Raw genomic sequence first — 24,907 nt, 5'->3', positions numbered from 1 at the left:
CTTTCTTAAATATATTTTACTATGGGTATCTCCTCTATAACCTTCATTATGTATTTTACTATGTGCATACCCACTAAAACCCTCACTGTGTATTGGACAAAATCAATCAATCAATGAAGATCCGTGGAGGAAGTTCTTGTGCTGAAGGTCCAGTTCCCTCCAAGAAGCCACAAGCCTGCTCAGATCTTCCTTCCTTGCCCAATCTCTCTTCTCAACCCCCCCCAAGCTGCCATCTCTATTTCCCACCGACAGCGTCTCTTACTCGTTGAGTTTCAGTTACACGTCAGGGAAGAGCAAACAGAGAGGAGAGAGAAGGGGAGACATACACACACACACACACAGAGCGCAGGATATTTGTAAGAACAAAATGTGCTTCCGACAGCCCCCTTGGTGTCTGAGCGTGGGTTAAGCTTTAACCATTGAATCCACAGCTCCTCCCGAAGTGACCCTCTCGAACACCAGCTGATGACCCAAACTGCAGGCGTTCTGGATTCGAGCCCCAAACGGGGCCACGTTTATTGAGCAAAAACCAAATGTACAACAACTTGGGAAACAGACACTGCTCTCTGCTGGAGGGAAATCGGCCCGGGATCAAACGATTGCTGGAACTGGGTATGTCCAGTTTAATGAAAAAGGAGAGGATTAGACAGCCACTGGCCAAGGTGGGCACTTCAGCCCTTCAAAATCGTCTCAGGAGATTTCTTCTCTGCGTGGTTCTTGTATCAAGCTGCCACTTCAGCTTTGCCTTCTGCTATCGCTCAGTGCCAGACTGCCATGTACTGGGGGTGGGCGGGGGGGGGCGGGGCGGGGGGGGGGGAGCTGCATGGGGGGGGAGGACTCAAGGAAATTGAAAAGTTGACTCTCTCTCTCTCTCTCTCTCTGAGACATGGTTTCAAGGCCAACCAGCTGGGGAGCGGAATACAGCTGCATATCAAAGCCACCATTCTGAAAATATCTTCTTTGATTGGACAATGGGGAGGGGGGGGGTCAGTGGCATGGGGAGCTATCTAAAGAATGGAAAGTTAGACTCGGGGATTTTGGTGAGCAATTTTCAGTTCCGGCTTTGCCCTGCTGTAGTTCACATGGTGTCTACTTAGAACCTAAGAAGAGCCCTGTTAAATGGGGCCAAAGCCCATCGAGTCCAGTGTTCTGTGTCACGCAGTGGCCCCCCAATTGTCCATGGGGATCTGGAGCAGAAAGAGAAGGCAAGACCCTCCCTGGGCCCCCAACAAATAGGACCCAAGGGAACCCTGCCTGCCTCCACCAACATAGAGGTGGCACATGGACATCTGTTTCAACGATACTTTTGTAAGGAAAAAAAAGTTAAGAATTGTTCTTTCTTAGAGACTCAATTTGAGGCAAGTCTGACATTAAGCCGGTCTGAGTCTAGTCACCAGAAACTCAGACTTTTCCTGCATTTAGGCCCACTTGGAAACTTCATCCAACCCAGAGAAGACCAGGAAGGTCCGTGGCCAGAGTCAATCCCCTTCCAGCTGCTCCAGGCCCACCCTTTCAAGAGGCCTGTGGGACTCGGTCAAGGGGACAGTCTCCTGAAGCAGACCGGAACCAGAGGCAGGCAGGGGGCTATTTTTGGGCTTGTAAACAAAATTGGCCCTGCCCTCCCTCTGGAGAAGATCGGCACGGACCTTCTGTGGGCAGCTGTCCTCTGTTAGGAGCTGAGTGGAGCTGTCCGATACCAAGAAGAGGCCGTAGGCGGCATCGTCGGAGATGCCGTACTTCTCGGCGCAGGCTGCACAGACCAATGCCGTGGTCATGTCGGGAGGGACGGAGATGGTCTTCTGCTTATTGAAGGGCTCGTGGAAGGAGACGTAGAGGGTGTGCTGAAAAGAAGGAAGAGAACCAGTGAGCATGGAGAGAACAGCATCCCAGCGATGGACTCAAGCCCACCAGGAACCCACCAAGGTCTGTGGGGGAGGTTCCAAATACCTAATTATTTTTAATAGGAAAGTGAACACAAGAACAAGGGGACACAATCTGAAGTTAGTTGGGGGAAAGATCAAACGCAACGTGAGAAAATATTATTTGATTGAAAGAGTAGTAGATCCTTGGTAAATCCACAGGAACTGAATTTAAACATGCCTGGGATAAACATACTGTATATCCATTGTAAGATAAAATACAGGAAATAGTATAAGGGCAGACTAGATGGACCATGAGGTCTTTTTCTGCTGTCAGTCTTCTATGTTTCTGTAATAATAATAATAATAATAATAATAATAATAATAATAATAATAACAACAACAACAACAACAACAACAACAAGGGGCGACATACAAATCTAATAAATAATAATAATAATAATAATAATAATAATAATAATAATAATAATAATAAAAAATTTATTAGATTTGTATGTCACCCCTTTCCGAGGACTCGGGGCGGCTCACAACAACAACAATATAGTACAAATCTAATAATTAAAACCAAGATTAGAATCCCACCAGCTGCCGTGGTTCACTTTAACAGCTGTTGCAAAAGATGTCGTATAATGGGGCAAAATCCACTTAACGAAGGTCTCATGTAGCAACAGAGAGTTTCCATTCTGGGCACTGAAGCCCACATCTCTTAAAGTTGCCACGGTGGAGAAACAATGACTGGAAGGGAAGTTTTGCCTTTGTGACTCTCACGTTTTCTCTGGCCACCGGCCTTCCGCCCTCACCTGCAAATTGCGGCGGTGGTGGTGGTGGATGGTGCGGCGGCGATGCCACTGGTGGATGGAGCGCTGGGCCTCCACGCTGATCTGCCTGGTGAGGGTAAAAGCCGCCTGGAAGTTTTCAATGTGGTAGAGAGCCCCGAACCAGGTGGTGAGGTAGTAGCCCCCTAGGACGCAGGAGGGGAAGGGGGGAAAGGCATGTGGGGACACGGGGGAAAAAATCTCAGAGTGACAGTTCAAAAGTTTTGCAAGACCACGCTGACCCCCAGAGTCAAGTGAAGCCCCGTCCAAGCCAACTTCAAGCCCGTCTTGTGAGTTTCTTGTTCTCCCCTCTCACCTGTCAAGGCAACAACAGGTAACGCACAGGGCACCCTGAGTGACCCCAAGGCTTCTAGCATGCAAAGCGCCATCTTTATCTGATTGTTCAATTTGGACCCATTTTTATTATTTTAAATAATAGAAGGGGCGAAGATTGAAGAGGCAATTACCCTTCTATTCCCCCCACAATCTCCATCCTCTGAGGTAGAGACGGAGGGATTGGCCCAAAGTCACCCAGGTCTAAGCTTTCACATCTAAGGCAGGACTAGAATTCACCACCTCTTGGTGATTGGCCCAAAGTCACCCAGCCAGCTTTCACACCTAAGACAGGACTAGAACTCCCTCCCTCCTGATGATCGGCCCAGCCAATTTTCAGCTTAAGGCAGGGCTAGAATTCGCCGCCTCTTGGTGATTGACCAGGACTTTCATCCCACCTTTAGAAGAACCTCTGAGTCTTAGCAAGACCTTTAAGATGATCTCCTGCTGACTAATGGAAGAAGGCTCTTCCTTGGAAAGAGACCCTGCTTGAACCCAGCAAACCACGCTACCTTCTCCTTGCAGCTGACTGGGATCCATCAGTTCCATCATGTACTCCACATCCAACCTTACCGACACCACGTCGCAGCGCACCAGCATGTAGATGAGAACGGGCAGGAAGTCGTCGGCACCAAACGGCTCTTCCAAAAATAGACAGAAAAGGCACATTATGGGGCAGCCAACGACTGAAGCAGCTCAGGGAGGAAGGAAGGGGCAGAGGCTGGCGGGCAATACAGTGTATATATATATATTGCCCGCCAGCCTCTGCCCCTTCCTTCCTCCCTGAGCTGCTTCAGTCGTTGGCTGCCCCATAATATACTGTATGCTCAAAAAATAAAGGGAACACTTAACACAATATAATTCCAAGTCAATCAAATGTCTGTGAAGTCAAACTGTCCACTTAGGAAGCAACACTGATTGACAATCAATTTCACAGGCTGTTGTACACATTCAACTTTCTACAGAACAAAGTATTGAATGAGAATATTTCATTCATTCAGATCTATCTATCTATCTATCTATCTATCTATCTATCATCTATCATCTATCTATCTATCATCTATCTATCTATCTATCATCTATCTATCTATCTATCTATCTATCTATCATCTATCTATCATCTATCTATCTCTATCTATCTATCATCTATCTATCATCTATCTATCTATCTATCTATCTATCTTTCTATCTATCTATCTATCTATCATCTATCTATCTATCTATCTATCTATCTATCATCTATCATCTATCTATCTATCATCTATCTATCTATCTATCATCTATCTATCTATCTATCTATCATCTATCTATCATCTATCTATCTCTATCTATCTATCATCTATCTATCATCTATCTATCTATCTATCTATCTATCTATCTCTATCTATCATCTCTCTCTCTCTCTCTCTCTCTCTCTCTTTATATATTTATTTATTTATAACCATAATTAATTTTGCACCTAGTCCTCGACTTACAAGTTTATTTAGTGACTGTTCGATGACACTGAAATAAAGTGACCTATAACCATTCCTCACACTTATGGCCGTTGCAGCAACTTCAGGGTCATGTGATTTACATTCAGATGCTTGGCAGCTGGCTCATAGTTATGATGGTTGCCGTGTCCTGGGGTCATGTGATTCCCTTTGGCAACCTTCTGACCAGCAAAGTCAAGAGGGAGGAAAGCCAGATTCACTTAACAACCATGCTTTGAACAATCACTTAACAACTCTGGCATGCCGTGTTGTTAAATCCAGCCAAAGCTCACTTAGCAAAGTGTCTCGCTTAGCAACAGAAATCCTGGGCTCAATGGGGGTTGTTAAGGACCATCTGTATTGTAACCTTCCCCTACTTTATAAACGTCTTCCACGATCATGGAAATAGATGTCACAGGACGGAAAAGGCATAGCCCACCCAGAAGCCTCCTACCTGCCTTCTCGCTCTGGGAGTTCATGGCCTCGTAAAGCATCTTGCAGACCCTCAGCATCTGCGTCTCCTTCTTCTTGGGCGAGTAGGCCTCGTGCAGGAGGGTCAGCTTGGACTGGATGCGCTCCAGGCAAGCCCCGTCGGGCACCCCGGCGGCCACTCCAAGCTCCTCCAAGCTTTGCTGGCTCAAGGTCAGCTGGTTTTCACGCAAACGGTGCAGAGACCCATCCTGGGTGTGGAAGTCCAGCAACTGGGCATAAATCTTATCTCTCAGAGGCTTCAGGATGCACTTGTAGAGGGCGTCCTCCATCACGGAACCTGGCCCAAGAGAAGAATGACAGAATGGGAAGGGAGCTTGGGAGGCCTTCTAGTCCAACCTCCTGCTCGGGCACCCGTGATGGCAGAGCCACATTGGAGGGCTTGCGAGGCGTTGCCTTGTCAGCTGCAGCATGATAGCCAACTCATTTTCGGCCTTGGGGAAGGCCATTTCACCCACCAGAGGCTTCAGGGAACATGGCTGGCTGGGGAATTCTGGGACTTGAAGTTCACTCCCCTTAAACTTTCCAAAGTTGAGAAACTGCAGAATTCTGGGAGTTGACGTCCACCCCTCTTCAGTATTAATTCAATTTGCAAATCAGATATTAGATGGGACCCCAACCACCGATGTGTCTTCAAAACACCAATGGTCAAACCAATCGTGGCTTAGGCAGAGATGTTCCGTCATCTGTTTTCACCTGCCTCTTTTGCGCTGCAAAGATCGACATTAAACTCACAACCTCCTTCCTGCCGTAACTGGGTTCAAGGGCTGCCGAATTAAGAAAGCTTTCCCACCATTGGCCAGCTGCTTTGGAGACTTACCAGGAGATAAACCCATTTGGGTAAACATGACCTGGAAACCTTGTGGGAAACCAACACAGCAAACCCCCCGGGATTATCTGTCTTTAGAAAACGATCTTAAAGCAGGAATTTAATTTTCAGCCAAAGCTGCTTCCAAATTCGGCACAAAAGCCCCCGAAGTTCAGGTGAACTCAAAAGCTTCCCTTTTCATAACTGTCTGTCGAAGGTAGCTCTCCTGGGTCCTTAATGCTCTATGAGCTTGGTAGATTCCTTGCAGACATTTTGTGACCCAACTAGGTAACATCATCAGCGCTAGAAGAGCTTGCTATCTATTTATATTCCAGTGACTTGCTCTGTCAGTGTTGTTGAGTTTGTTCTTGGTGGTTATTATTATTATTATTATTATTATTATTATTATTATTAATTAGATTTGTATGCCGCCCACTCCAAAGACTCGGAGCGGCTCACAGCAGCAATACAAAATACAAATCCAATGATTAAAAAGCAAAACAGTGATTTAAAAACACTCATACAACCCAAACAAACCATACATAAAACGAAGTGGCCGAGGGGAATCAAATTCCCCATGCCTGGCGACAAAGGTGGGTTTTTAGGAGTTTGCAGAGGTGATTCCAGAGGGTCGGTGCCGCCACAGAGAAGGCTCTTCCCCCCGGTCCCGCCAGAAGGCATTGTTTTGTCGATGGGACCTGGAGAAGTCCAACTCTGTGGGACCTAATCGGCCGCTGGGATTCGTTGGTTCCTTGAGTAAGCTGCTGTTTACTCTTTGATTCTTTGATTGCCTGTCGTCTGGCACTGACGATGTTCTCTAGTTGGGTTATGAAACGCCTTCAAGGAAACAACGAAGCTCAGAGAGCACCAAGGAGCTATAAATATTCTCTTCAGTGCCAAAAGGGGGAGAGTGGAGGAGAAGGAGGAGGACAGTGGGGTCTCTGGAACTCTCTGAGTTTGTTTCCTTGAAGACATTACATTACCCAGCTAGGTAACACTTTCAGTGCTAGTTTTATGTATGCTTTGATTGGGTTGTGTGATTATTTTATTAATAAGGGTTTTTAAATTGTGTTTTTAGATATTGGATTTGTACTTTGTTATTATTGTTGTGAGCCGCCCCGAGTTCTTGGAGAGGTGCGGCATACAAATCTAATAAATTATTATTATTATTAATTATTAGTAGTAGAAGTAGGGAGTGGGGTTTGGTCTTTTTTTAAAGGCTTCCAGAGTTGTTAACCTGATCCAACGTAGCTTCTGCTCTGGCAATCTCACACTACTCACCAGAGCCTACAAAACCTATGCCAGACCCATTCTCGAATACAGCTCATCTGTCTGGAATCCACACCACATCTCAGACATCAACACTCTCGAAAACGTCCAAAGATATTTCACCAGAAGAGCCCTTCACTCCTCCACTTGAAACAGAATATCCTACGAAAATAGACTAACAATCCTGGGTCTTGAAAGCTTAGAACTACGGCGCCTAAAACACGATTCAAGTATTGCCCACAAGATCATATGCTGCAACGTCCTTCCGGTCAACGACTACTTCAGCTTCAACAGCAACAACACAAGAGCACACAACAGATTCAAACTTAATATTAACCGCTCCAAACGTGACTGTAAAAAATATGAGTTGAACAATCAAGTTGTCGAAGCGTGGAACTCATTACCGGACTCAGTAGCGTCAACTCCCAACCCCCAACATTTCTCCCTTAGACTCTCCACGATTGACCTCTCCAGGTTCCTAAGAGGCCAGTAAGGGGCGTATATAAGTGCACTGATGTGCCTATCGTCCCCTGTCCAATTGTCTTTCCTTATCTCATATATCATATATATTCTCTCCTTATCTATCTATCTATCTATCTATCTATCTATCTATCTATCTATCTATCTATCTATCTATCTATTATATATATATATATCATATATATTCTCTCCGTATCTCTTATATCACATATATTCTCTTCTTTTTTACTTTCTATCTTTATATATATTACTTAATGTCTATTTTCTCCCATATGTATTGTATATTGGACAAAGAATAAATAAATAAATAAAAAACCCCATTCCCTTCTATCACTGTAGATATTGTAGATGAAATGCCTGCAAGGAAGCCGCCAAGCTCAGAGAGCCCCAAGGGGCCCCCCCATTTCAACCCTGAGCTACAAATATTCTCTTTTATTGGTTTCTGGTTTTTCCCCCCCCATCCCCGTCACATCCACCGCCCCAAACCTCTCCCTCAACTGTCAAAGCCACATACGGCGCTGCCTGCATCACAACCCCGACCACAGACCAGGCTGATTTCCCAAGCTGCAGACGATCGTGTCAGCAGACACCGTCGTGAACCTGCCTAGAGCCCAGAGTGGAAACCACAGAAATATTTTCGGTTGTTCGTAGATAGGGCAAGAGATATTTACGACCCGTTTTCTGGGAAACAGACTTGAGGGTTGTGGGGGGCGGGTTGTGGGGGGCTGCTTGGGAGTCGTTGCAGACCGAGGAGTTGCTGGCGAAATTTTGCTCTGCCGAGAGAGTATTTGTAGCTGAGGGTGGAACCCCTGCAGAACAGGGTTGGTTCAATCTAGCACTGACGGCCTGACTTAGTTTGGTCATGAAGCATCTGCAAGGAAAGCTCACAGGGCACCAAGGCCACAACAGTCCTCCTCCTCCTCTCTCCTAGCATTGATGATGTTACCTAGTTGGGTCATGAAACATCTGCACGGAAACCACCAAGCTCACAGGGCACCAGGGACCCCACAGTACTCCTTCTCTCCCTCTTCATCCTCCTCTCTGCAAGCCCCACACTGTTACTTAGCTGGGTGATGAAACGTCTGGAAGAAAACCACCAAGCTCCGAGAGCACCAAGGACCCACCGTCTCCTCCTCCTCCTCCTCCACTTCACAAACCTCACTCCCCTCTAGCACCACAGAGAACGTTTGTAGCTCAGAGTTGAACTGTGGGGGTCCTTGGTGCTCACAGGGCACAAATAGCCCAGTCCTCCCAGCTCTTGCTGAGGCATCTCTGCTGTGCCGCCATCACCACTACCCAAAAAAGGATCCTTTTCATAGAAACATAGAAGATTGGTCCATCTCATCTGCCCTTATACTGTTTCCCGTATTTTATCTTAGGATGGATCCATGTTTATCCCAGGCATTTTTAAAATTCAGTGACTGTGGATTTCCCAACCACGTCTCCTGAAAGTTTGTTCCAAGCATCTACTACTCTTTCAGTCAAATAATATTTTCTCATGCTGCCTTTGATCTTTCCCCCAACTAACTTCAGATTGTGTCCCCTTGTTCTTGTGTTCACTTTCCTGTTAAAAACACTTCCCTCCTGAACCTTATTTAACCCTTTAACATATTTAAATGTTTCGATCCTGTCCCCCCTTTTCCTTCTGTCCTCCAGACTCTACAGATGGAGTCCATGAAGTCTTTCCTGATACGTTGTATGCTGAAGACCTTCTACCATTCTTGTAGCCCGTCTTTGGACCCCTTCAATTTTGTCAATACATCTTTTTGTAGGTGAGGTCTCCAGAACTGAACACAGTATTATTCCAAATGGGGAATACTGTTTCAGAGTCCCCCTCCCCAAATCTCTCCGAAGACCCCGTTCCATTACCAAGATCCAGCTCCTCGGTGTCACCGTATTCGCTGTAGGCGGCGCGCAAGTCCGAACTTTCGGCCAGATAGCCTTTCAGGTTGCTGATCATGTGCCGTATCTCCTGCAGCATCTCGGTGCTGGTTGGGTGCCGGGACTCTGCTCCTTGTTGGAGGTGCTCCACGAAGTTCTGCACCAGCCCTCCCACGTCCGACGTGGGCTCCTGGACCAGCTCTTGCACCCGCTTGGCCACCCGGCGCTCAAGCGAGAGGAAGCCGGTGAGGACACTGCCCATGGCCGAGAGACGGTTGAGCACCTTGTGGGTGAAGGTGACGGAGGAGGGGCGCCGCCTCTTGTGCGGAGAAGGGGTGGAAGGGAGGAGGCTTTCCCCCTCGTCCTCCACGCTGCTGATGGAGAGCGAGTCCAGTTCCGGGATGAGGGGCAGCAGCATGGAGTCGTTGAGCAGCAAGGAGTCGGAGCGGGCCTTTTTCAAGCAGGGGAAAGCTTCGGCCGAGATCCCTTCCACCCAGGAAACGCGGTGGGGAGCGCGGGCCTCCTTCTGGGACGCCGTCGGAGACCACGGTGGGGGGGCCTCGGTTTCCGAACTCTTCCAGGATGGCGTGCAGGGGAGGAAATCCCCTTGCGCAGAGGCTGAGCAGGGCAGAGGGTCTGCGGGGAAGGAAAAGGCAACAAAGGAGCCTGTGGGCACATTAGCCAGCCTGTGTTATTCCACCCACCGTCTAGGACCGTGATGGCGAACCTTTTTTCCCTCGGGTGCCAAGAGTGTGCGTGCATGATATCACACCTGCCCACACCCATAATTCAATGCCTGGAGAGTGTGAAAATAGCTTCCCCCAGCCCCTGGAGGCCCTCCGGAAGCCGGAAATGGCCTGTTTCCCAACTTCTGGTGGGTCCAGTAGACTTGTGTTTTGCCCTCCCCAGGCTTCAAAGGCTTCCCTGGATCCAGAGGGTTAAAAAATCCCTCCCCCATCCCCCGGGAGGCTCTATGGAAGCCAAAAACGCCCTCCCAGAGCCTCTCTGTGAGCCAAAAATCAGCTGGCCGGCACAAACATGCACGTTGGAGCTGAGCTAGAGCAACGACTCGGGTGCCAGCAGATATGGCTCCACATGCCACCTGTGGCACCCGTGCCATAGGTTCGCCATCACTGATCTAGGAGGCCAAATCCGCAAGACTCTGAAACCTCATCTATGGCACCAGGCATGGGGTAATTGACGTATCCCTTGGCTAGTAAGATTTATGTATGGTTATGACTGAGTAGTACTGTTTGTTTTTTAATAATAGGGGTTTTTAGCCATAGTTTTAATTATTGGATTTGTTGTACATTGTTTATTGTTGCTGTGAGCCGCCCCGAATCTTCGGAGAACGACAGCATACAAATCTAATTTATTATTATTATTATTATTATTATCATTATCATTATTACACAGTAGTATCTACTAATAAAAGAGAACCTTTGTAGCTCGGGGTTCAACGGTGGGGTCCTTGGTGCGCCATGAGCTTGGGGGGCTCTCTTGCAGACATTTCATGCCCCAGTTAGGTAACGTCATCAGCCCAAGCAAGGAGTGGGGTTTGTGGAGTACAGGAGGAGGAGGAGGAGGACTGAGGATCAGTGCTCTCTGAGCTTGGGGTTTTTTTTTGTAGACATTTAATAACCCAAGTAGGTAGCATCATCAATGCTGGTAGGGAAGGGAGTTTGTGGAGTGGAGGGGGAGGAGACTACAGCGTCCTTAGTGCTCCCTAAGCTTGGGGGATTTCTTGCAAATGTTTCAAAGTAGATATCCTCATCAATGCTACTGCTAACACTGATGATGTTACCTAGTTTGGTAATGAAACGTCTACAAGCAAACCACCAAGCTCAGAGCGCACCAAGAACCCCACAATCCTAAGCTACAAAGATTCTCTTCTATTGGTAAATCAGGCTCCTCAAGAGCAGGAGAACTGGGGGGTGGGAGACACTTACTTACTTACTTACTTACTTACTTACTTACTTACTTACTTACTTACTTACTTACTTGTTTGTTTGTTTGTTTGTTTGTTTGTTTGTTAATCAGATTTGTATGCCGCCCCTCTCTGCAGACTCGGGGCGGCTCACAGCAATAATACGACAATGTAAACAAATCTAACATTTAAGTTAATTTAAAACCCCAATTTAGAAACCAATCATACATACTAGCATACCATGCATACATTTTACAAGCCTAGGGGGAGGGAAAGTCTCAATTCCCCCATGTCTGACGACAGAGGTGGGTTTTAAAGAGCTTACGAAAGGCTAGGAGGGTGGGGGCAACTCTGATATCTGGGGGGAGTTGCTTCCAAAGGGTCGGGGCTGCCACAGAGAAGGCTCTTCCCCTGGGTCCCGCCAAACGACATTGTTTAGTTGACTTATATCCATAAACACACACCCCCACCCCCAAAAAAGAGCTGCCCGAATCTGACCTTTCCCCGTCTCCTCTTTCTCTCCCAGCGACTCGAGACGTTCCAGACTCGCTGGGGCTTCTTCCCTGGCTGAGCCATTGGAGACCCTCAGGGACGCCCGCCTGCGTTTCGAGTGGTAGAGGCCGGGAGCCAGGTCGAGCCATTCAATGTCGCTGTGCACGGAAACAAAGAGGGGGTTCACGATGCACAAGGCGGCGTCTTCGGACGTCACGCGGATGGAGCAAGAGGGCTGCTTGGAGTCCAGCAGGTCCCCGTTGGGTTCCATGCTGCTGGCTTCGGCATCGTCTGAGGCTAGGCTGTTGGATTTAAGAGGCATCGCCCAGAATGCTGCTGAGAGGGGGGGAAGAAACGGGAAATGGAGGAGAGGAATCCCAGGGGGGGCTTCAAAATTATTCTATGACATCAAATGTTTCAATACCCAAGTAGGCAACATTTTCAATGCAGTGATGATATTACTTAGTCTTAAGCATAAAACTGATCAGGAAAGACTTCGTGGACTCAATCCGTGTGGTCTGGAGGACAGAAGGGAAAGGGGGGGGGACACACGATCGACACATTTAAATAGGTTAAAGGGTTAAAAAAGGTTCAGGAGGGAAGTGTTTTTAATAGGAAAGTGAACCCAAGAACAAGGGGGCACAATCTGAGGTTAGTTGGGGGGAAAGATCAGAAGCAACGTGAGAAAATGTTACTTGACTGAAAGAGGAGTAGATGTGGTTGGTAAATCCACAATAACTGAATTTAAACATGCCTGAGATAAACATATATCTATTCTAAGATAATGTACAGGAAATAGTATAAGGGCAGACTAGATGGACCAGGAGGTCTTTTTATTTATTTATTTATTTATTCGACTTCTGTGCCTCCCAATCCCAAAGGACCCAGGGCGGCTTTTCTGCTGTCAATCTTCTATGTTTCTATGTTTCAATGTTGGGTAGTAAAACATCTGCAAGCAAACAACCAAGTTCAGAGAGCACCAGACATCCCCTCCCCAGTATTCCTCCTCCTCCCCTTCTCCACAAATGACACTCCTCCCTAGCACTGATGATGTTACTTAGTTGGGTAGTGAAACACCTGCCAGAAAACCACCAAGCTCAGAAAGCCCAAAGGACCAGTCCTCCCCCCCCCCTCCTCCCTCTCTCTCTCCTCCTTCTTGGGTCATGAAACATCTGCAAGGAAACAAGACCACCCCCACCACCACCCAGTTCAACCCGGAGCTATAACTGGAATCCTGTGGTAAGTCTGGAGTGGAAAGAAAGATCTAACTTCTTTCCGAATAAAACAAAACCTTCAATTTTCTCGTAATGTTTTTTTCCCCCACCAACTTTACATCTATACATATACCACAATATCTATTTTATTTTATTTTATATTTTTATACATACAAAGACATTGCAAACAAAATAAGTACAAGTAAATGAAAACGAAGAAACAGATAAAGAAATAAACATAACAAAAAACAGAAAAATCATAGAAACAAAACATTGGGGAAAAGTAATTTCCCCACTCTTTTAGCATGTTCAATCGGAGATTGAACACAATATCAACATGTTACACACTTATACATTTTTCCAATATATCATAAACAGATATCCTAAATTTGCACTGTTTATACTTTATCTCCCGTCTGTTTTCCTTCTATATTTCGTATTATTCCCCTCCTCTGTCCCCCTCTCTTTCCTCTGCCTTCTTTCTCCCTCTTTCCTACGTCTCTTCTGCCTCTCTCCCCTTCCTTCCTACTTCCTCTTCCTCCTTCTCATCCTTCCCGGAGTACCTCTAAGCTTAATCTGTTACGTGATTGACAAACGAACCTTCCACTTTCTCGATAACTGCGCGCACTTGTTCAAATGAAAAACCACGCTGCATGAAAATATTTAGATTGTAAGCTCTCTGGGCAAGAAGAAACTTTTCCTTACTATTCCTTCCTGTTATTGGATAAATATATTATAGTAAATAGTTGTATCTTTTTTTCTTTGCCTACTAAATAAACTTTTGGGGGGAACTGAATGGAATTTGTAATATGGTGCTATGATCTAGATCAGGGGTAGGGAACGTTGGCTCTTCTATGACTTGTGGACTTCAACTCCCAGAATTCCTGAGCCAATCATGCTAGCTCAGGAATTCTGGGAGTTGAAGTCCACAAGTCACAGAAGAGCCAACGTTCCCTACCCCTGATCTAGATGTTACTACCACAAATTCAAATCTATCTGCAACCACTTCACCTTCCCTAAGGAAAATATAGTAGAAAAGACAATTGATATAGTGAAATTGGAACCATGTTTTCCTATTTTTTACTTGTACTTTCAGAATATATGTTTATTGAAATTTGAAAATAAAATTCAATTTGTGTAAAAAAAAACAAAAAACCCCACGCTGCAAAATTCCACAGAGTACAGACATTAACCAACCCGATTAGGCAAATTCTCCCCAAATTCCAAAGCAGAAGGTGGGGGATTTTCACTCACTTGGGCCCAGGGGGGCAACTGCATCTAAACCAGCTCTGCCAGGAAGGTGAAAGATGGTGGGAATTCTGAGCAAACAAGGCAGGATATCCCTGGAAGAGAAGCACAATGACAAAAAACGATACCCACAACTGGCTGTTTGTAGATCTTCTGTGCTACCCTTCCCCCTCCCCAACTTTATGTATTACTTAGTTAATTCTTAAGTTTCTATGCTGACCATCTCCACGACTCTGGGTGTCTTACAAATTATAAAAAACCAAGTTAAAAACAGTTAAGGGATTAAAGATTAAAACTTTGCACCATGGAGGTTGTTTTAAAGTTGGTGCTCCTAGCATGAGCCGGGGTGGCGTAGCACGTAGAGTGCTGTACTGGAGGCCACTGAAGCTGACTGTAGATCTGAAGGTCAGCGGTTCAAATCTCATCACTGGCTCAAGGTTGACTCAGCCTTCCATCCTTCCGAGGTGGGTAAAATGAGGACCCAGATTGTGGGGGCAATAGCTTAGCTCTGTTAAAAAGTGCTATTGCTAACATGTTGTAAGCCGCCCTGAGTCTAAGGAGAAGGGCGGCATAAAAATCGAATAAATAAAATAAATAAATACTTAGGGCATCTCCGAGTCCTCGGAGTCGTCGGAGAGGGGTGGCATACAAATCTAATACATTATTAGAAACATAGAAGTCTGACGGCAGAAAAAGACCTCATGGTCCATCTAGTCTGGCCGTATACTATTTTCTGTATTTTATCTTAGGATGGATCTATGTTTGTCCCAGGCATGTTTAAATTCAGTTACTGTGGATTTATCTACCACGTCTGCTGGAAGTTTGTTCCAAGGATCTACTACTTTCAGTGAAATAATATTTTCTCATGTTGCCTTTGATCTTTCCCCCAACTAACTTCAGATTGTGTCCCCTTGTTCTTGAGTTCACTTTCCTATTAAAAACACTTCCCTCCTGGACCTTATTTAACCCTTTAGTATATTTAAATGTTTCTGTCCCCCAGACTATACATCATCATTATTATTATTATTATTATTATTATTATTATTATTATTATTATTATCTGCTCTGAGATTTCTTTCCTACACCTCTCTCCCCAAAGCTTGACCAAACCTCCTCTTTTGACTTAAGACTTGGGAAGGCCTTCCAAAGAATCAAAATATTTGGGAAAGGACAGGGGCTATTATCTAAGAAAAACCTGGCACTTACCGGATTAATTTAAGTCAGCACCCCTACCTTCCTCCCAGCCCGCTTCGACACCTCAACCTCTCCCTCTCCCTGGTGCTCACCTGCTCACAAAATGAAAGCCCAGCAGTTCCAAAAGGTTTCTGAAATACAACTGAGAACCTTCCAGGTGAAGGGCTGAAGATGAAAGAAAAGAGAGAGAGAGAGAAGGAATTTGTTTAGTATGTGCTCAAAGATACTACAGCATTATCAAAAAATGACTTAACCCTATGGTCACGTACTCAAAATTCAAATGCTTGGCTACTGGCATGTACTCATGACTGTTTTTCACACAACTGTTGCCCCATGGCCTTGTCATCCAAATTCAGATGCTTGGTATAATTGACTCATATTTGTGACAGTCACAGCTTCCTGGGGTCACATTAATGGGGAAGCCAGATTCCCTTAACAACCATATTGCTAATTTAACAACTACAAAGATTCACTTAAGAATGACGGCAAGAAAGGTCGTAAAATGAGACAAAATTCACTCCACAGCTGTCTTGTTTAGCCACGGAAATTTTGGGCTGATTTGTGGTCATATGTCAAGGACTACCTGTAGATGATTGGCATGGGGGGGGACGGAGGGGAGGGAAAGGAAGTGTCAGTCCTTGGCTAATGCTGACTAGTCAAGCATATGCTTTATAATCAGAACAATTTCTTCCCATTTTTTTTTCACAATTTCCAACTGAAGGCAAAGTGGAAAAAGTCTGGAAATCAATGACTTGCACGATGCCCCGGCAACCTGACTCAACAGTTCCCTCGGTGGATTGGGACATATCCGTAGTTCACAACAGAACATTTGGAGGGTAGAAGGAAGCCTAAAATTCAACGACTGACATTTCTGGCCTGAAAAAAATAAAGATCTCACAGCCAGGATCATCTCAGGAAGAAGAGGTAGTGAACCAGCAAGAAAAATAAATACTGAACCAAGTGGGAAGGATGGGTTGGGTTGCCTCCTCCAGCAGTTGTGGGTGTCCCATCATTGAAGATTTTCAAGAAACATTTATTTGTCCAGGAAGAAATAAGGGACTTGGCCAGGGGGTTTGGCTAGAAAATCTCCCAGGTTCTTTCCAGCCCTAGGATTCTGATTCTGTGGCTTTGTGTATGTTCTCTATGTACTTCCTTCCTTCAAGACAGGGATAAGGATCCTGAAAACTCTTGTTTTTCAAACACCTCTTCTCTTGAAAGCTTCAAGATTTCCTTCTATACTGAGGCATGAAACACAGGAGCGATAGTGTAATAAACTCTCAAATGAATATTAAATATTTGAAACCCTAAAATGTCAAGGATCGTTTGATAGAAGATGGTATAAACAGCGGAATACTGGGGAGGGGAGGGAGGGAAGGGAGGAGGGAGAGGGAGGGATAGAGAGAGAGAGAGGGAAGGAAGGAAGGAAGGGGAAAGGGAAGGAAGGAAGGAAGGAGGGAAAGGGATGGAGAGGGAGGGAGAGAGAGGGAAGGAAGGAGGGAAAGGGATGGAGACGGAGGGAGAGACTAACTCTAACCATTTGTTTACACTGCTCTGTTTTGCCTAGAAGGTAGGATAAAAACACATATTAACACAAGGAAGAATTCCTGACCTGTTCAGAGACGGAGAAACACCAAATTCCGGAGAAGCAAGATGAGAAAAAAGCCGGAGAACAGAGAACGGAGGGAAAAAGACAGAACTAACGGCCAGCCTCTCCGTCAAGAATTTAAGGAGGTTGGCCACTAACAAGACGGACGAACGTGCAGCCCGCGGCAACTGGTCCTTCTGTGCTTCTCCAAACGACTTCCTCTTTTAAATAGAAGGAAATGATGTTTTGAAATTCCCCAGAAGAGACACGGTGAGGTCCAGCAAGGTTGGTGCAAGGAAGTGAGGAACGGTAGCTCAAAACCTGGACATTTCCTTTTTTCCCACACTTCTAGTTCTCATCCTGAGATCGAGCAAAGGAGGTGAAAAAAGTTTTTATTGGGAGGGGGGGGGTGCCAGAGAAGAAAAAGGAAGGAGCCCACACTCCTGTTTTCTCCTCCACATGTATAGCTCTAAAACCCCGAAAGTTTAGACATTCATTCATGCAGCCTCCTCTTGGGAAAGAAAAGCAAAGATCCTTCTGTTCATCCATGTGAAGACTGTGGGACCCTTGGTGCTTTCTGAGCTTGGTACTTTCGTTGCAGACCTTTCATTGCCAAACTAGGGAACATCATCAATGGTGACGATACTTAGGTTGGTAATGAAACCTCTGAGAGAAAACTACCCATCTCAGAAAGCACCAAGGATCCCAGAGTTTATCCCTGAGGTGAAAACATTCTTGTCTAACCCAAAGGTGCTTTTTCAGGAAGGCTTCTTGGACGAGAAGAGAAGAAAAAACAAGGAAGTCTACTTGCCTCTTGAAAAAGCACCTTTGGGACAACCCAGATCTGAGGGACTGAGAATCTCCATAGAGTTATTAATATTGCTTCTTCATTGCTTATTTGACCCCTATGACAATCGTTAAGTGTTGTACCACATGATTCTTGACAAATGTATATTTTATTTTATGTACGCTGAGAGCATCTGCACCAAAGACAAATTCCTTGAGTGTCCAATCACACTTGGCCAATAAAAAATTCTATTCTATTCTATTCTATTCTATTCTATTCTAATTCTCTTCTAACGTTAAGGCTGCCTGAAGATATTTTTTAGAGCTGGTTTGAAAATAGAACACAGAACATAGAATTCTTTATTGGCCAAGTGTGATTGAACACACAAAGAATTTGTCTTGGTGCAGATGCTCTCATTAAAGAAAATATAGATTTGTTAAGAATCATGTGGCACAACACTTAATGGTTGTCATAGGGGTCAAATAAGCAATGAAGAAACAATCAATATTAATAAACATCTTAGGATACAAGCAACAAGTTACAGTCATACAGTCCTAAGTGGGAGGAAAAAGATGATAGGAATGATGAGAAAAAACTAATAGAAATAGAAGTGCAGACTTAGTAAAAGGTTTGAGAGTGTTGAGGGAATTATTTGTTGAGCAGAGTGACGGGGTTCGGAAAAAAACTGTTCTTGTGTCTAGTTGTCTTGGTGTGCAGTGCTCTGTAGCGACGTTTTGAGGGTAGGAGTTGAAACAATTTGTGCCCAGGATGTGAGGGGTCCATAAATATTTTCACCACCCTCTTTTTGACTCGTGCAGTATACAGGTCCTCAATGGAAGGCAGGTTAATACCACTTAATGCTGCTGTCAGGCCAAAAGCCATTTCATTGGGGAACTTAGGCTGCCACACTCTACGCTATTTTCTACTGTGGGAAAATGGGAGGGGAGATTGTATGAGGATGTTAGCATTTAGCCATAACAAATTCTTTCTAGGAAGCCAAGGTCATCCTTTTTCTCTGCACCTCTCCACCTGCACGGAAGGAGAAGGGTGGGCTCTGCCAGTCATGGCAAATGAAGATTGGACAATATGATGGACTTGTGGGTAAGGGGGCAAGGACTTGGAACTTTCAACTGGGAGATAAAACCTGGAGTACTTCAGATTCAGGTTTCAACCAGATGTGCCAACACGACTCTGTTAATAAATTGGAATTTCGAAGAATACTTTGCCTTGGATGCTACTTGGAACCCTGACAGCTGCATTGTTCCCTGAGATTGCCAGGTGCCTGTGTTCACCTCCCATGGATAGAAAGCTCCAGCACCAAACCAACTCACCTGGATTGTCTTCAAGAGGAAAAAGGTCAACAACCTTCTTGTCACTTCCAGGTAACCGGACGAAAAGGGTCTTGGTGGAAGCATTCCCATTCCTAGCAATGATGAATGCCTGAAAGAGGTTATTGTTGTTGTGTTGATTAGATTGCTGAGTTGTGAGCTTTTATTGGGGTTATTGTTTTAATTTATATTGGACTTCTTTTTACTGTTAACTGTATTTTCATATTTTGTTGTAAGCCCCCCTGAGTCCTTCGAGATTCCGCGGCATAGAAGTCAAAACAATCAATCAATCAAACAAACAATCAATTTGTATGCCGCCCGAGTCCTCGGAGAAGGGTGGCATACAAATATAATAAATAAATAAATATGGAGAGAGCAGGGTTGTTGGAAAACTACATCCCAAAGCAGACCTCACCTACAAAAAGATATTGACAAAATTGAAGGGGTCTACAAGAGTGGTGGAAGGTCTTAAGCATAAAACGTATCAGATAAGATTTAATGAACTCAATCTTTATAGTCTGGAGGACAGAAGGGAAAGGGGGGACATGATCAAAACATTTAAATATGTTAAAGGGTTAAATAAGGTTCAGGAGGGAAGTGTTTTTAATAGGAAAGTGAACACAAGAAAAAGGGGGCACAATCTGAGGTTAGTTGGGGGAAAGATCAAAAGCAACATGAGAAAATATTATTTCACTGAAAGAGTAGTACATCCTTGGAACAAACTTCCAGCAGACGTGGTTGGTAAATCCACAGGAACTGAATGTAAACCTGCCTGGGATAAACATAGATCCATCCTGAGATAAAATACAGGAAATAGTGTAAGGGCAGACTAGATGGACCATGAGGTCTTTTTCTGCCGTCAGTCTTCTATGTTTCTATGTTTCTAAAACCATCGTCACCTCCTAAACCCCCATTTCTCTCACCCCTTGAGTCGGATTTAGAGTGATTAAATTTTTATGCAACCCATCTCCCTGGGACAGCCACTCTGGGAGGCTTACAATATAATAAAAAAAGCAATAAGTGATTGAAATTAAGAGGATTAAACAGGAAACTAAAAAAATAAAATAATCTGTGACATGGAGATGTTATCTTCTCTATACCCCATCTGCCATCCCAGCCTAGGACGCCCCTATCAGGGTACCAGGCCAGCCAGCGGGAGCAGATTTAAGGCTCATCTGCAATTGGCTCAATCCCAACAGATTTGGAGAGGTCAGAAAGGACCCTGGGCAAACATTTTAGTCCTTCTAAAAGGGTCAGTTATTCACCCCTGGTTGGTGTGATGAGAGCAGCCTCTTGACTTGCTCCGGCTGGACATCCAGGAGCTCCCAAAGGCCCCTCGTGGCCGAGAGCCTGTCCAGAAGTGGGATGCGACGGCTGGGGTCTCGCCCCGCCGTTTCCTGTGACCTACAGAAAAGAAGACGCAAGCGAAAGAGGCCAATTGATTTTGTGCTGCCAAAAAACCCCTCTCCAGTCTCATGTGCCAACATTAATATAATATACGAAGTAGGAAGGACAGTGTATAAATTCAGTAAATAAATAATAAGCACATAAATCCCACAGAGTCAGCCTTCTCCAGGGTCCCATCAACTAGGCAATATCGCTTGGCGGGACCTACGGGAAGAGCCTTCTCTGTGGGGGGCCCCGCCCTCTGGAATCAGCTCCCCCCGGAGATTCGCACTGCCCCCACCCTCCTCGCCTTCCGTTAAAATTTAAAGACCGATCTGTGCTGCCAGGTTTGGGGCCATTAGACCCTAGCCCCCTGGCCGACAAGTGTAGTATGTCTTGCTGTTTGAATGGGAATGAATGATTTTAATTGTTATTAAGAGTTTTTAACTATATTAATTGGATTTTTTAGATATGTACACTGTATATTGTTTGATATGTTGTGAGGGGTGGCATACAAATCCAATGAATAAATAAATGAATAAATTTTGACCATGGCTGGGGTTTGCACAAGGCCCCAAGTCCTAGTATGAGTTGGTTTTATTAAATCAGCCCAGTTCCTGCCATTGCTAAAGCAGAGTTTACAGCTCAGCCGGTTGTGTGAACCAGCCAGCTGTACTTTATTCAACGAAACAGAAGAACAGAATCAAAGAACTGAAAAGGACCTTGGAGGTCTTCTAGTCCAACCCCCTGCTCAGGCAGGAAACCCTATACCGCTTCAGAATAAATGGTTGTAAACAAACCACGATGATTTTATCATTTTCTATTTCTATTTTCTTATTTTTTTTATATATCGTGTTTTTATTTCCTGTAAGTCACCGTGAGTGAATAGGCAGCAATATAAATTTTCCAAATAAACAAATGAATAAATTCAATGCAGCAAAGGAACTCAACCCAATATGCTATCTGGCTTTTCCCTGGGATAGACAAAAAGAAGTTGTCAGCAGAACTGCCTAGCCATGGCTCTTCCTACGGGGAGACCAGATAAAATTTACTCCTTACCCTGGTCCCTTGTGCTCTTTGCTGGCATCAACCATGATCTCCGTCATTGCTCATTCCCACAAGACTCAGGTTAATCCCTAAGCCCTCTTCTCCTTATCAAACTTTCCACAAACTGTTCTTCTTTTGAGGGGTGGTGGTCGCTGGACGTTCTCCTGGAGAAGCAGAAGAAATCAGACAGATGAATCCGAGGCCCAGGTGTTCACGGGTGGAGATAGCAGGAGCAAAAGACGTGTCCGTGGCCCAGGTAGATTAAACAGTGTCCTGAAGAAAGCATCACTTATTTGCGAGATGGATGGCTGTATGCATGGGACAAGTACCGTAAATAAATAATTTGCTATCGTGGGAAAACTTGCTACTCTTGGGAAAGGAGACAGCTTTCCCCAGTCTGGTGTGACTGAAGAATTCTAATTGATAATGAAAAATATTTCTAGCTCAGGGTTGAAATGAGAGGTCTGGTGCTCTCTGAACTTCTAGATGTTTCATTACCCAATGCCGGGAGGAGGAGGAGGAGGAGGAGAAGGAGGAAGAAGAAGAAGACTCTGGGGTCCTTGGTGCTCTCCGTCCTTAGTTGTTTTCTTGCAGATGACAGGCAACCTCAGCGGGTCCGTTACTCATTTGGTATTGAAATGAAAACAGCCAAGTTCAGATAGCACCCAGGACCTTTCATCCTATTTGAAACCACCAACGTATTTGTCAATAAATATTAACTGTATACATCATAATTGGTAATAGATGCCTCGCGGCCTCCTTCCATAGGGAATTAACCCCTTAGGCTCAACCCTCTGGAAAGCTCCCATCGGTCAGAGAAGTAACCATTCTTAACATACCTGCAGCCAAATTGAAAATGTCCAGCGTCCAGGGAAGGTGCTTCGGAATCAAGTTTCCCCTTCCAGACAGCCTCTTCCTTTTCAATCCCTGCCCTAGCAGAGCTCGCACCAGACCCGGCTGCAAGGGAGACCCGAGCCCACGTGCTTCTATCAGCAGCCAAAATGGCGGACGGAGTGGATGTTTAGCTCTGGGAGGAAGACAAACATCCTGCTTGAAAAAAACACCCCGGTGCTCGGCAATACACCGAATGTCTCCAGACCGTCACACTAAAGGCCATTTCTGACCTTCCTCCCACACGCACACCAAGTTCCAGGTGTGTCTGAATATCTGCATCAAAAATATACTGCTCAGAAAAATAAAGGGAACACTTAAACAACACGATATAACTCCAAGTGAATCAAACTTCTGTGAAATCAAACTGCCCACGTAGGAAGCAACACTGACTAACAATCAATTTCACCTGCTGTTGTGCACGTTCAACTTTGTACAGAGCAAAGTATTCAGTGAGAATATTTCCTTCATTCAGATCTAGGATGCGCTCTTTTTTCCCTTTGTTTTTTGAGCAGAGTATATATTTAGACCCCATGATCGCTTCCAACAAAGAAGCCACCAAAACACTCAGCAGCAAGCAATAAATCCAAGAAGGGAGAATATTTCTGTAGCTCAGGGTTGACGGGTGGGGTCTTTGGGGCTCTCTGAGCTTGCTGGCTTTCTTGTAGGCGTTTCATGGACCAAACTAGGTAACATCATCAACACCTGGTTTGGATAATGAAACATCTGCAAAAAACAAAGCAAGCAGGCAAGAACAGAGATCAGTAAATAGCCCCCCCCCCCCCCCCCCAATAATTCTGGTGCTCATTCCCCATAAATAGGTAAAGAGATTTAACTTCCCTGAGGCTTGTAGCGACGGGTGAATCTTTCCTCCTCAATCTTCTGCCTTAACTTTCCTGTTCAGAAATGAAACCTGCCCTTCTGCTCCAAAGGTCCCAAGGTTTACCTGACCCCATCAACAATTAGATCTTACCTTGCGATGGACATGCAGGAAGGTGAAACCCCCAGCTACGTGATCTCGGGGTCCAGCTGTCACTCCTGGATCAGCAAGAGGTGAGTGAAGAAAGGCAGGACCGACACACTAGGACAGGACCGGCAGTTTCAGGAGACGACAAAGGCAGGGATGTGGTTTGACACCTCCGTCGACTGCCTTCACGTGGTCGTGGGGCCTCCTCCATCCACTTCAAAGAAAGGCAGCTGAACAGAAAATAAAAGTTGGGCGGAGAAGCGTTTTTATCTACTTTTAAATGCTTAACGAAATGCATTTCAAATTACATATGCTGGATCAGAAAAAATAAACCTCCTTTAATCCAGGTTCCTCTTGCTCCATGGTGGCCAACCAGCTGCTTCCAAGCAGCTCACGAATCAACACATCTTTATGCTTCTCAGCAATGATCCCCAGTACTAAGGGTGATAAGACAGCGTCATGCTCAATACATGTCAAGAGCCTTCCCCTTCTTGAATCTGAGATATTTTTTTCCAAAGCCTTCCAAGAGGATCATCCATACCCTTCAGTCGTGGATCAACAGGTCCATGATGCACCAAGAGAGATGGAATTCTGGAAGAAAACTTCTTCCAGAAGGCAAGAGGGAAAAATAGTTTGGACAGACACTCAAGGGGAAAACTGAGAAGGCCGATGGAGCTGTTATGGAGGCTCAGGCAGGCAGATGAACTTAGGAGCCGTCTTAAGCCAGTCTCAGCAACTTTGTGTGGACCTGCAGATTGGGGAATTCTGGGAACTGAAGTCTACACATCTGCAAGAAACACTGACTTAGTGAAAAGCTATTAGCACAAAAGCTCAAGAAATTGGTTATGCTTCCGAAGGGAAAAGTGCTTTAAACAGTAATTTCCTTTTTCTCAAGTTTATCCTAACTATTCTTAGAAATCTTAGCAACTTGTATACATTTTAGTAGCAGTTCAGTTGATCTAAGAAAAGGGTTGCCTAAATATGGACTGTGTGAATGATTTTGCAAATTCCTATAGTATAGAACAAGTAAACACTAGCACATAAAACTAAGCTCTTTATATGTGAAGCCCTTACTTATGCAAAGCTGGCTGGGGAATTCTGAAAGTTAAGTTGCCAAGGTTGAAGACCCCTATGCCGGACCATTCAAGAATTGCTTTTATCATAAAATACTCCTCCAGTGCCTCTATCTGAAGAATATAGACATTTATTTTTATTGTAGCGATAAAAAAGACTTGCAATAGATGGCAGGGAGCTATCAGCTAGTGCCCAAAGCTAGCTTGCTGTAACCTATGACTCCCAGAAAATTGATGGGAAAGTTAATTGCTGTCTCCCCGGACAGAAATCAAGAGAACGAGTAAGGATTGCATCCATATTAAACTATATAAAACAACAGTTTCACTTTGTGTCCACGAGA

General features: G+C 45.0%; 1 protein-coding gene across 3 annotated transcripts; it reads right to left on the bottom strand.

Moving 5' to 3' along the window:
• Nucleotides 1-484: 484 nt before the first annotated feature.
• On the bottom strand, nt 485-24,688 carry RINL (Ras and Rab interactor like). Of its 3 annotated transcripts, none has more exons than XM_070764546.1 (13): nt 23,500-24,688; nt 22,475-22,662; nt 21,648-21,799; nt 20,468-20,606; nt 19,206-19,314; nt 15,595-15,667; nt 14,315-14,403; nt 11,853-12,182; nt 9,416-10,063; nt 4,955-5,269; nt 3,541-3,669; nt 2,681-2,841; nt 485-1,841 (listed from the first exon to the last, which is right to left on the bottom strand). In XM_070764546.1, exons 3-13 carry the CDS (start codon nt 21,692-21,694, stop codon nt 1,479-1,481), a joined length of 2,403 nt encoding a protein of 800 aa, XP_070620647.1. In that variant the 5' UTR covers nt 21,695-21,799; nt 22,475-22,662; nt 23,500-24,688; the 3' UTR covers nt 485-1,478. The 3 variants fall into 3 exon arrangements, with proteins under 3 accessions (XP_070620647.1, XP_070620648.1, XP_070620649.1); XM_070764547.1 differs by having other exon boundaries at nt 11,853-12,179; XM_070764548.1 differs by lacking the exons at nt 19,206-19,314; nt 20,468-20,606; nt 21,648-21,799; nt 22,475-22,662; nt 23,500-24,688 and adding an exon at nt 17,112-17,331.
• Nucleotides 24,689-24,907: the final 219 nt, after the last annotated feature.

This window comes from Erythrolamprus reginae, chromosome 11 (genome assembly GCF_031021105.1).
Source record: "Erythrolamprus reginae isolate rEryReg1 chromosome 11, rEryReg1.hap1, whole genome shotgun sequence".
Lineage (NCBI taxonomy): Eukaryota > Metazoa > Chordata > Lepidosauria > Squamata > Dipsadidae > Erythrolamprus > Erythrolamprus reginae.
The sequence above is the reverse complement of the archived record's forward strand: the minus strand, read 5'-3'. Positions and strand labels throughout refer to the sequence as shown.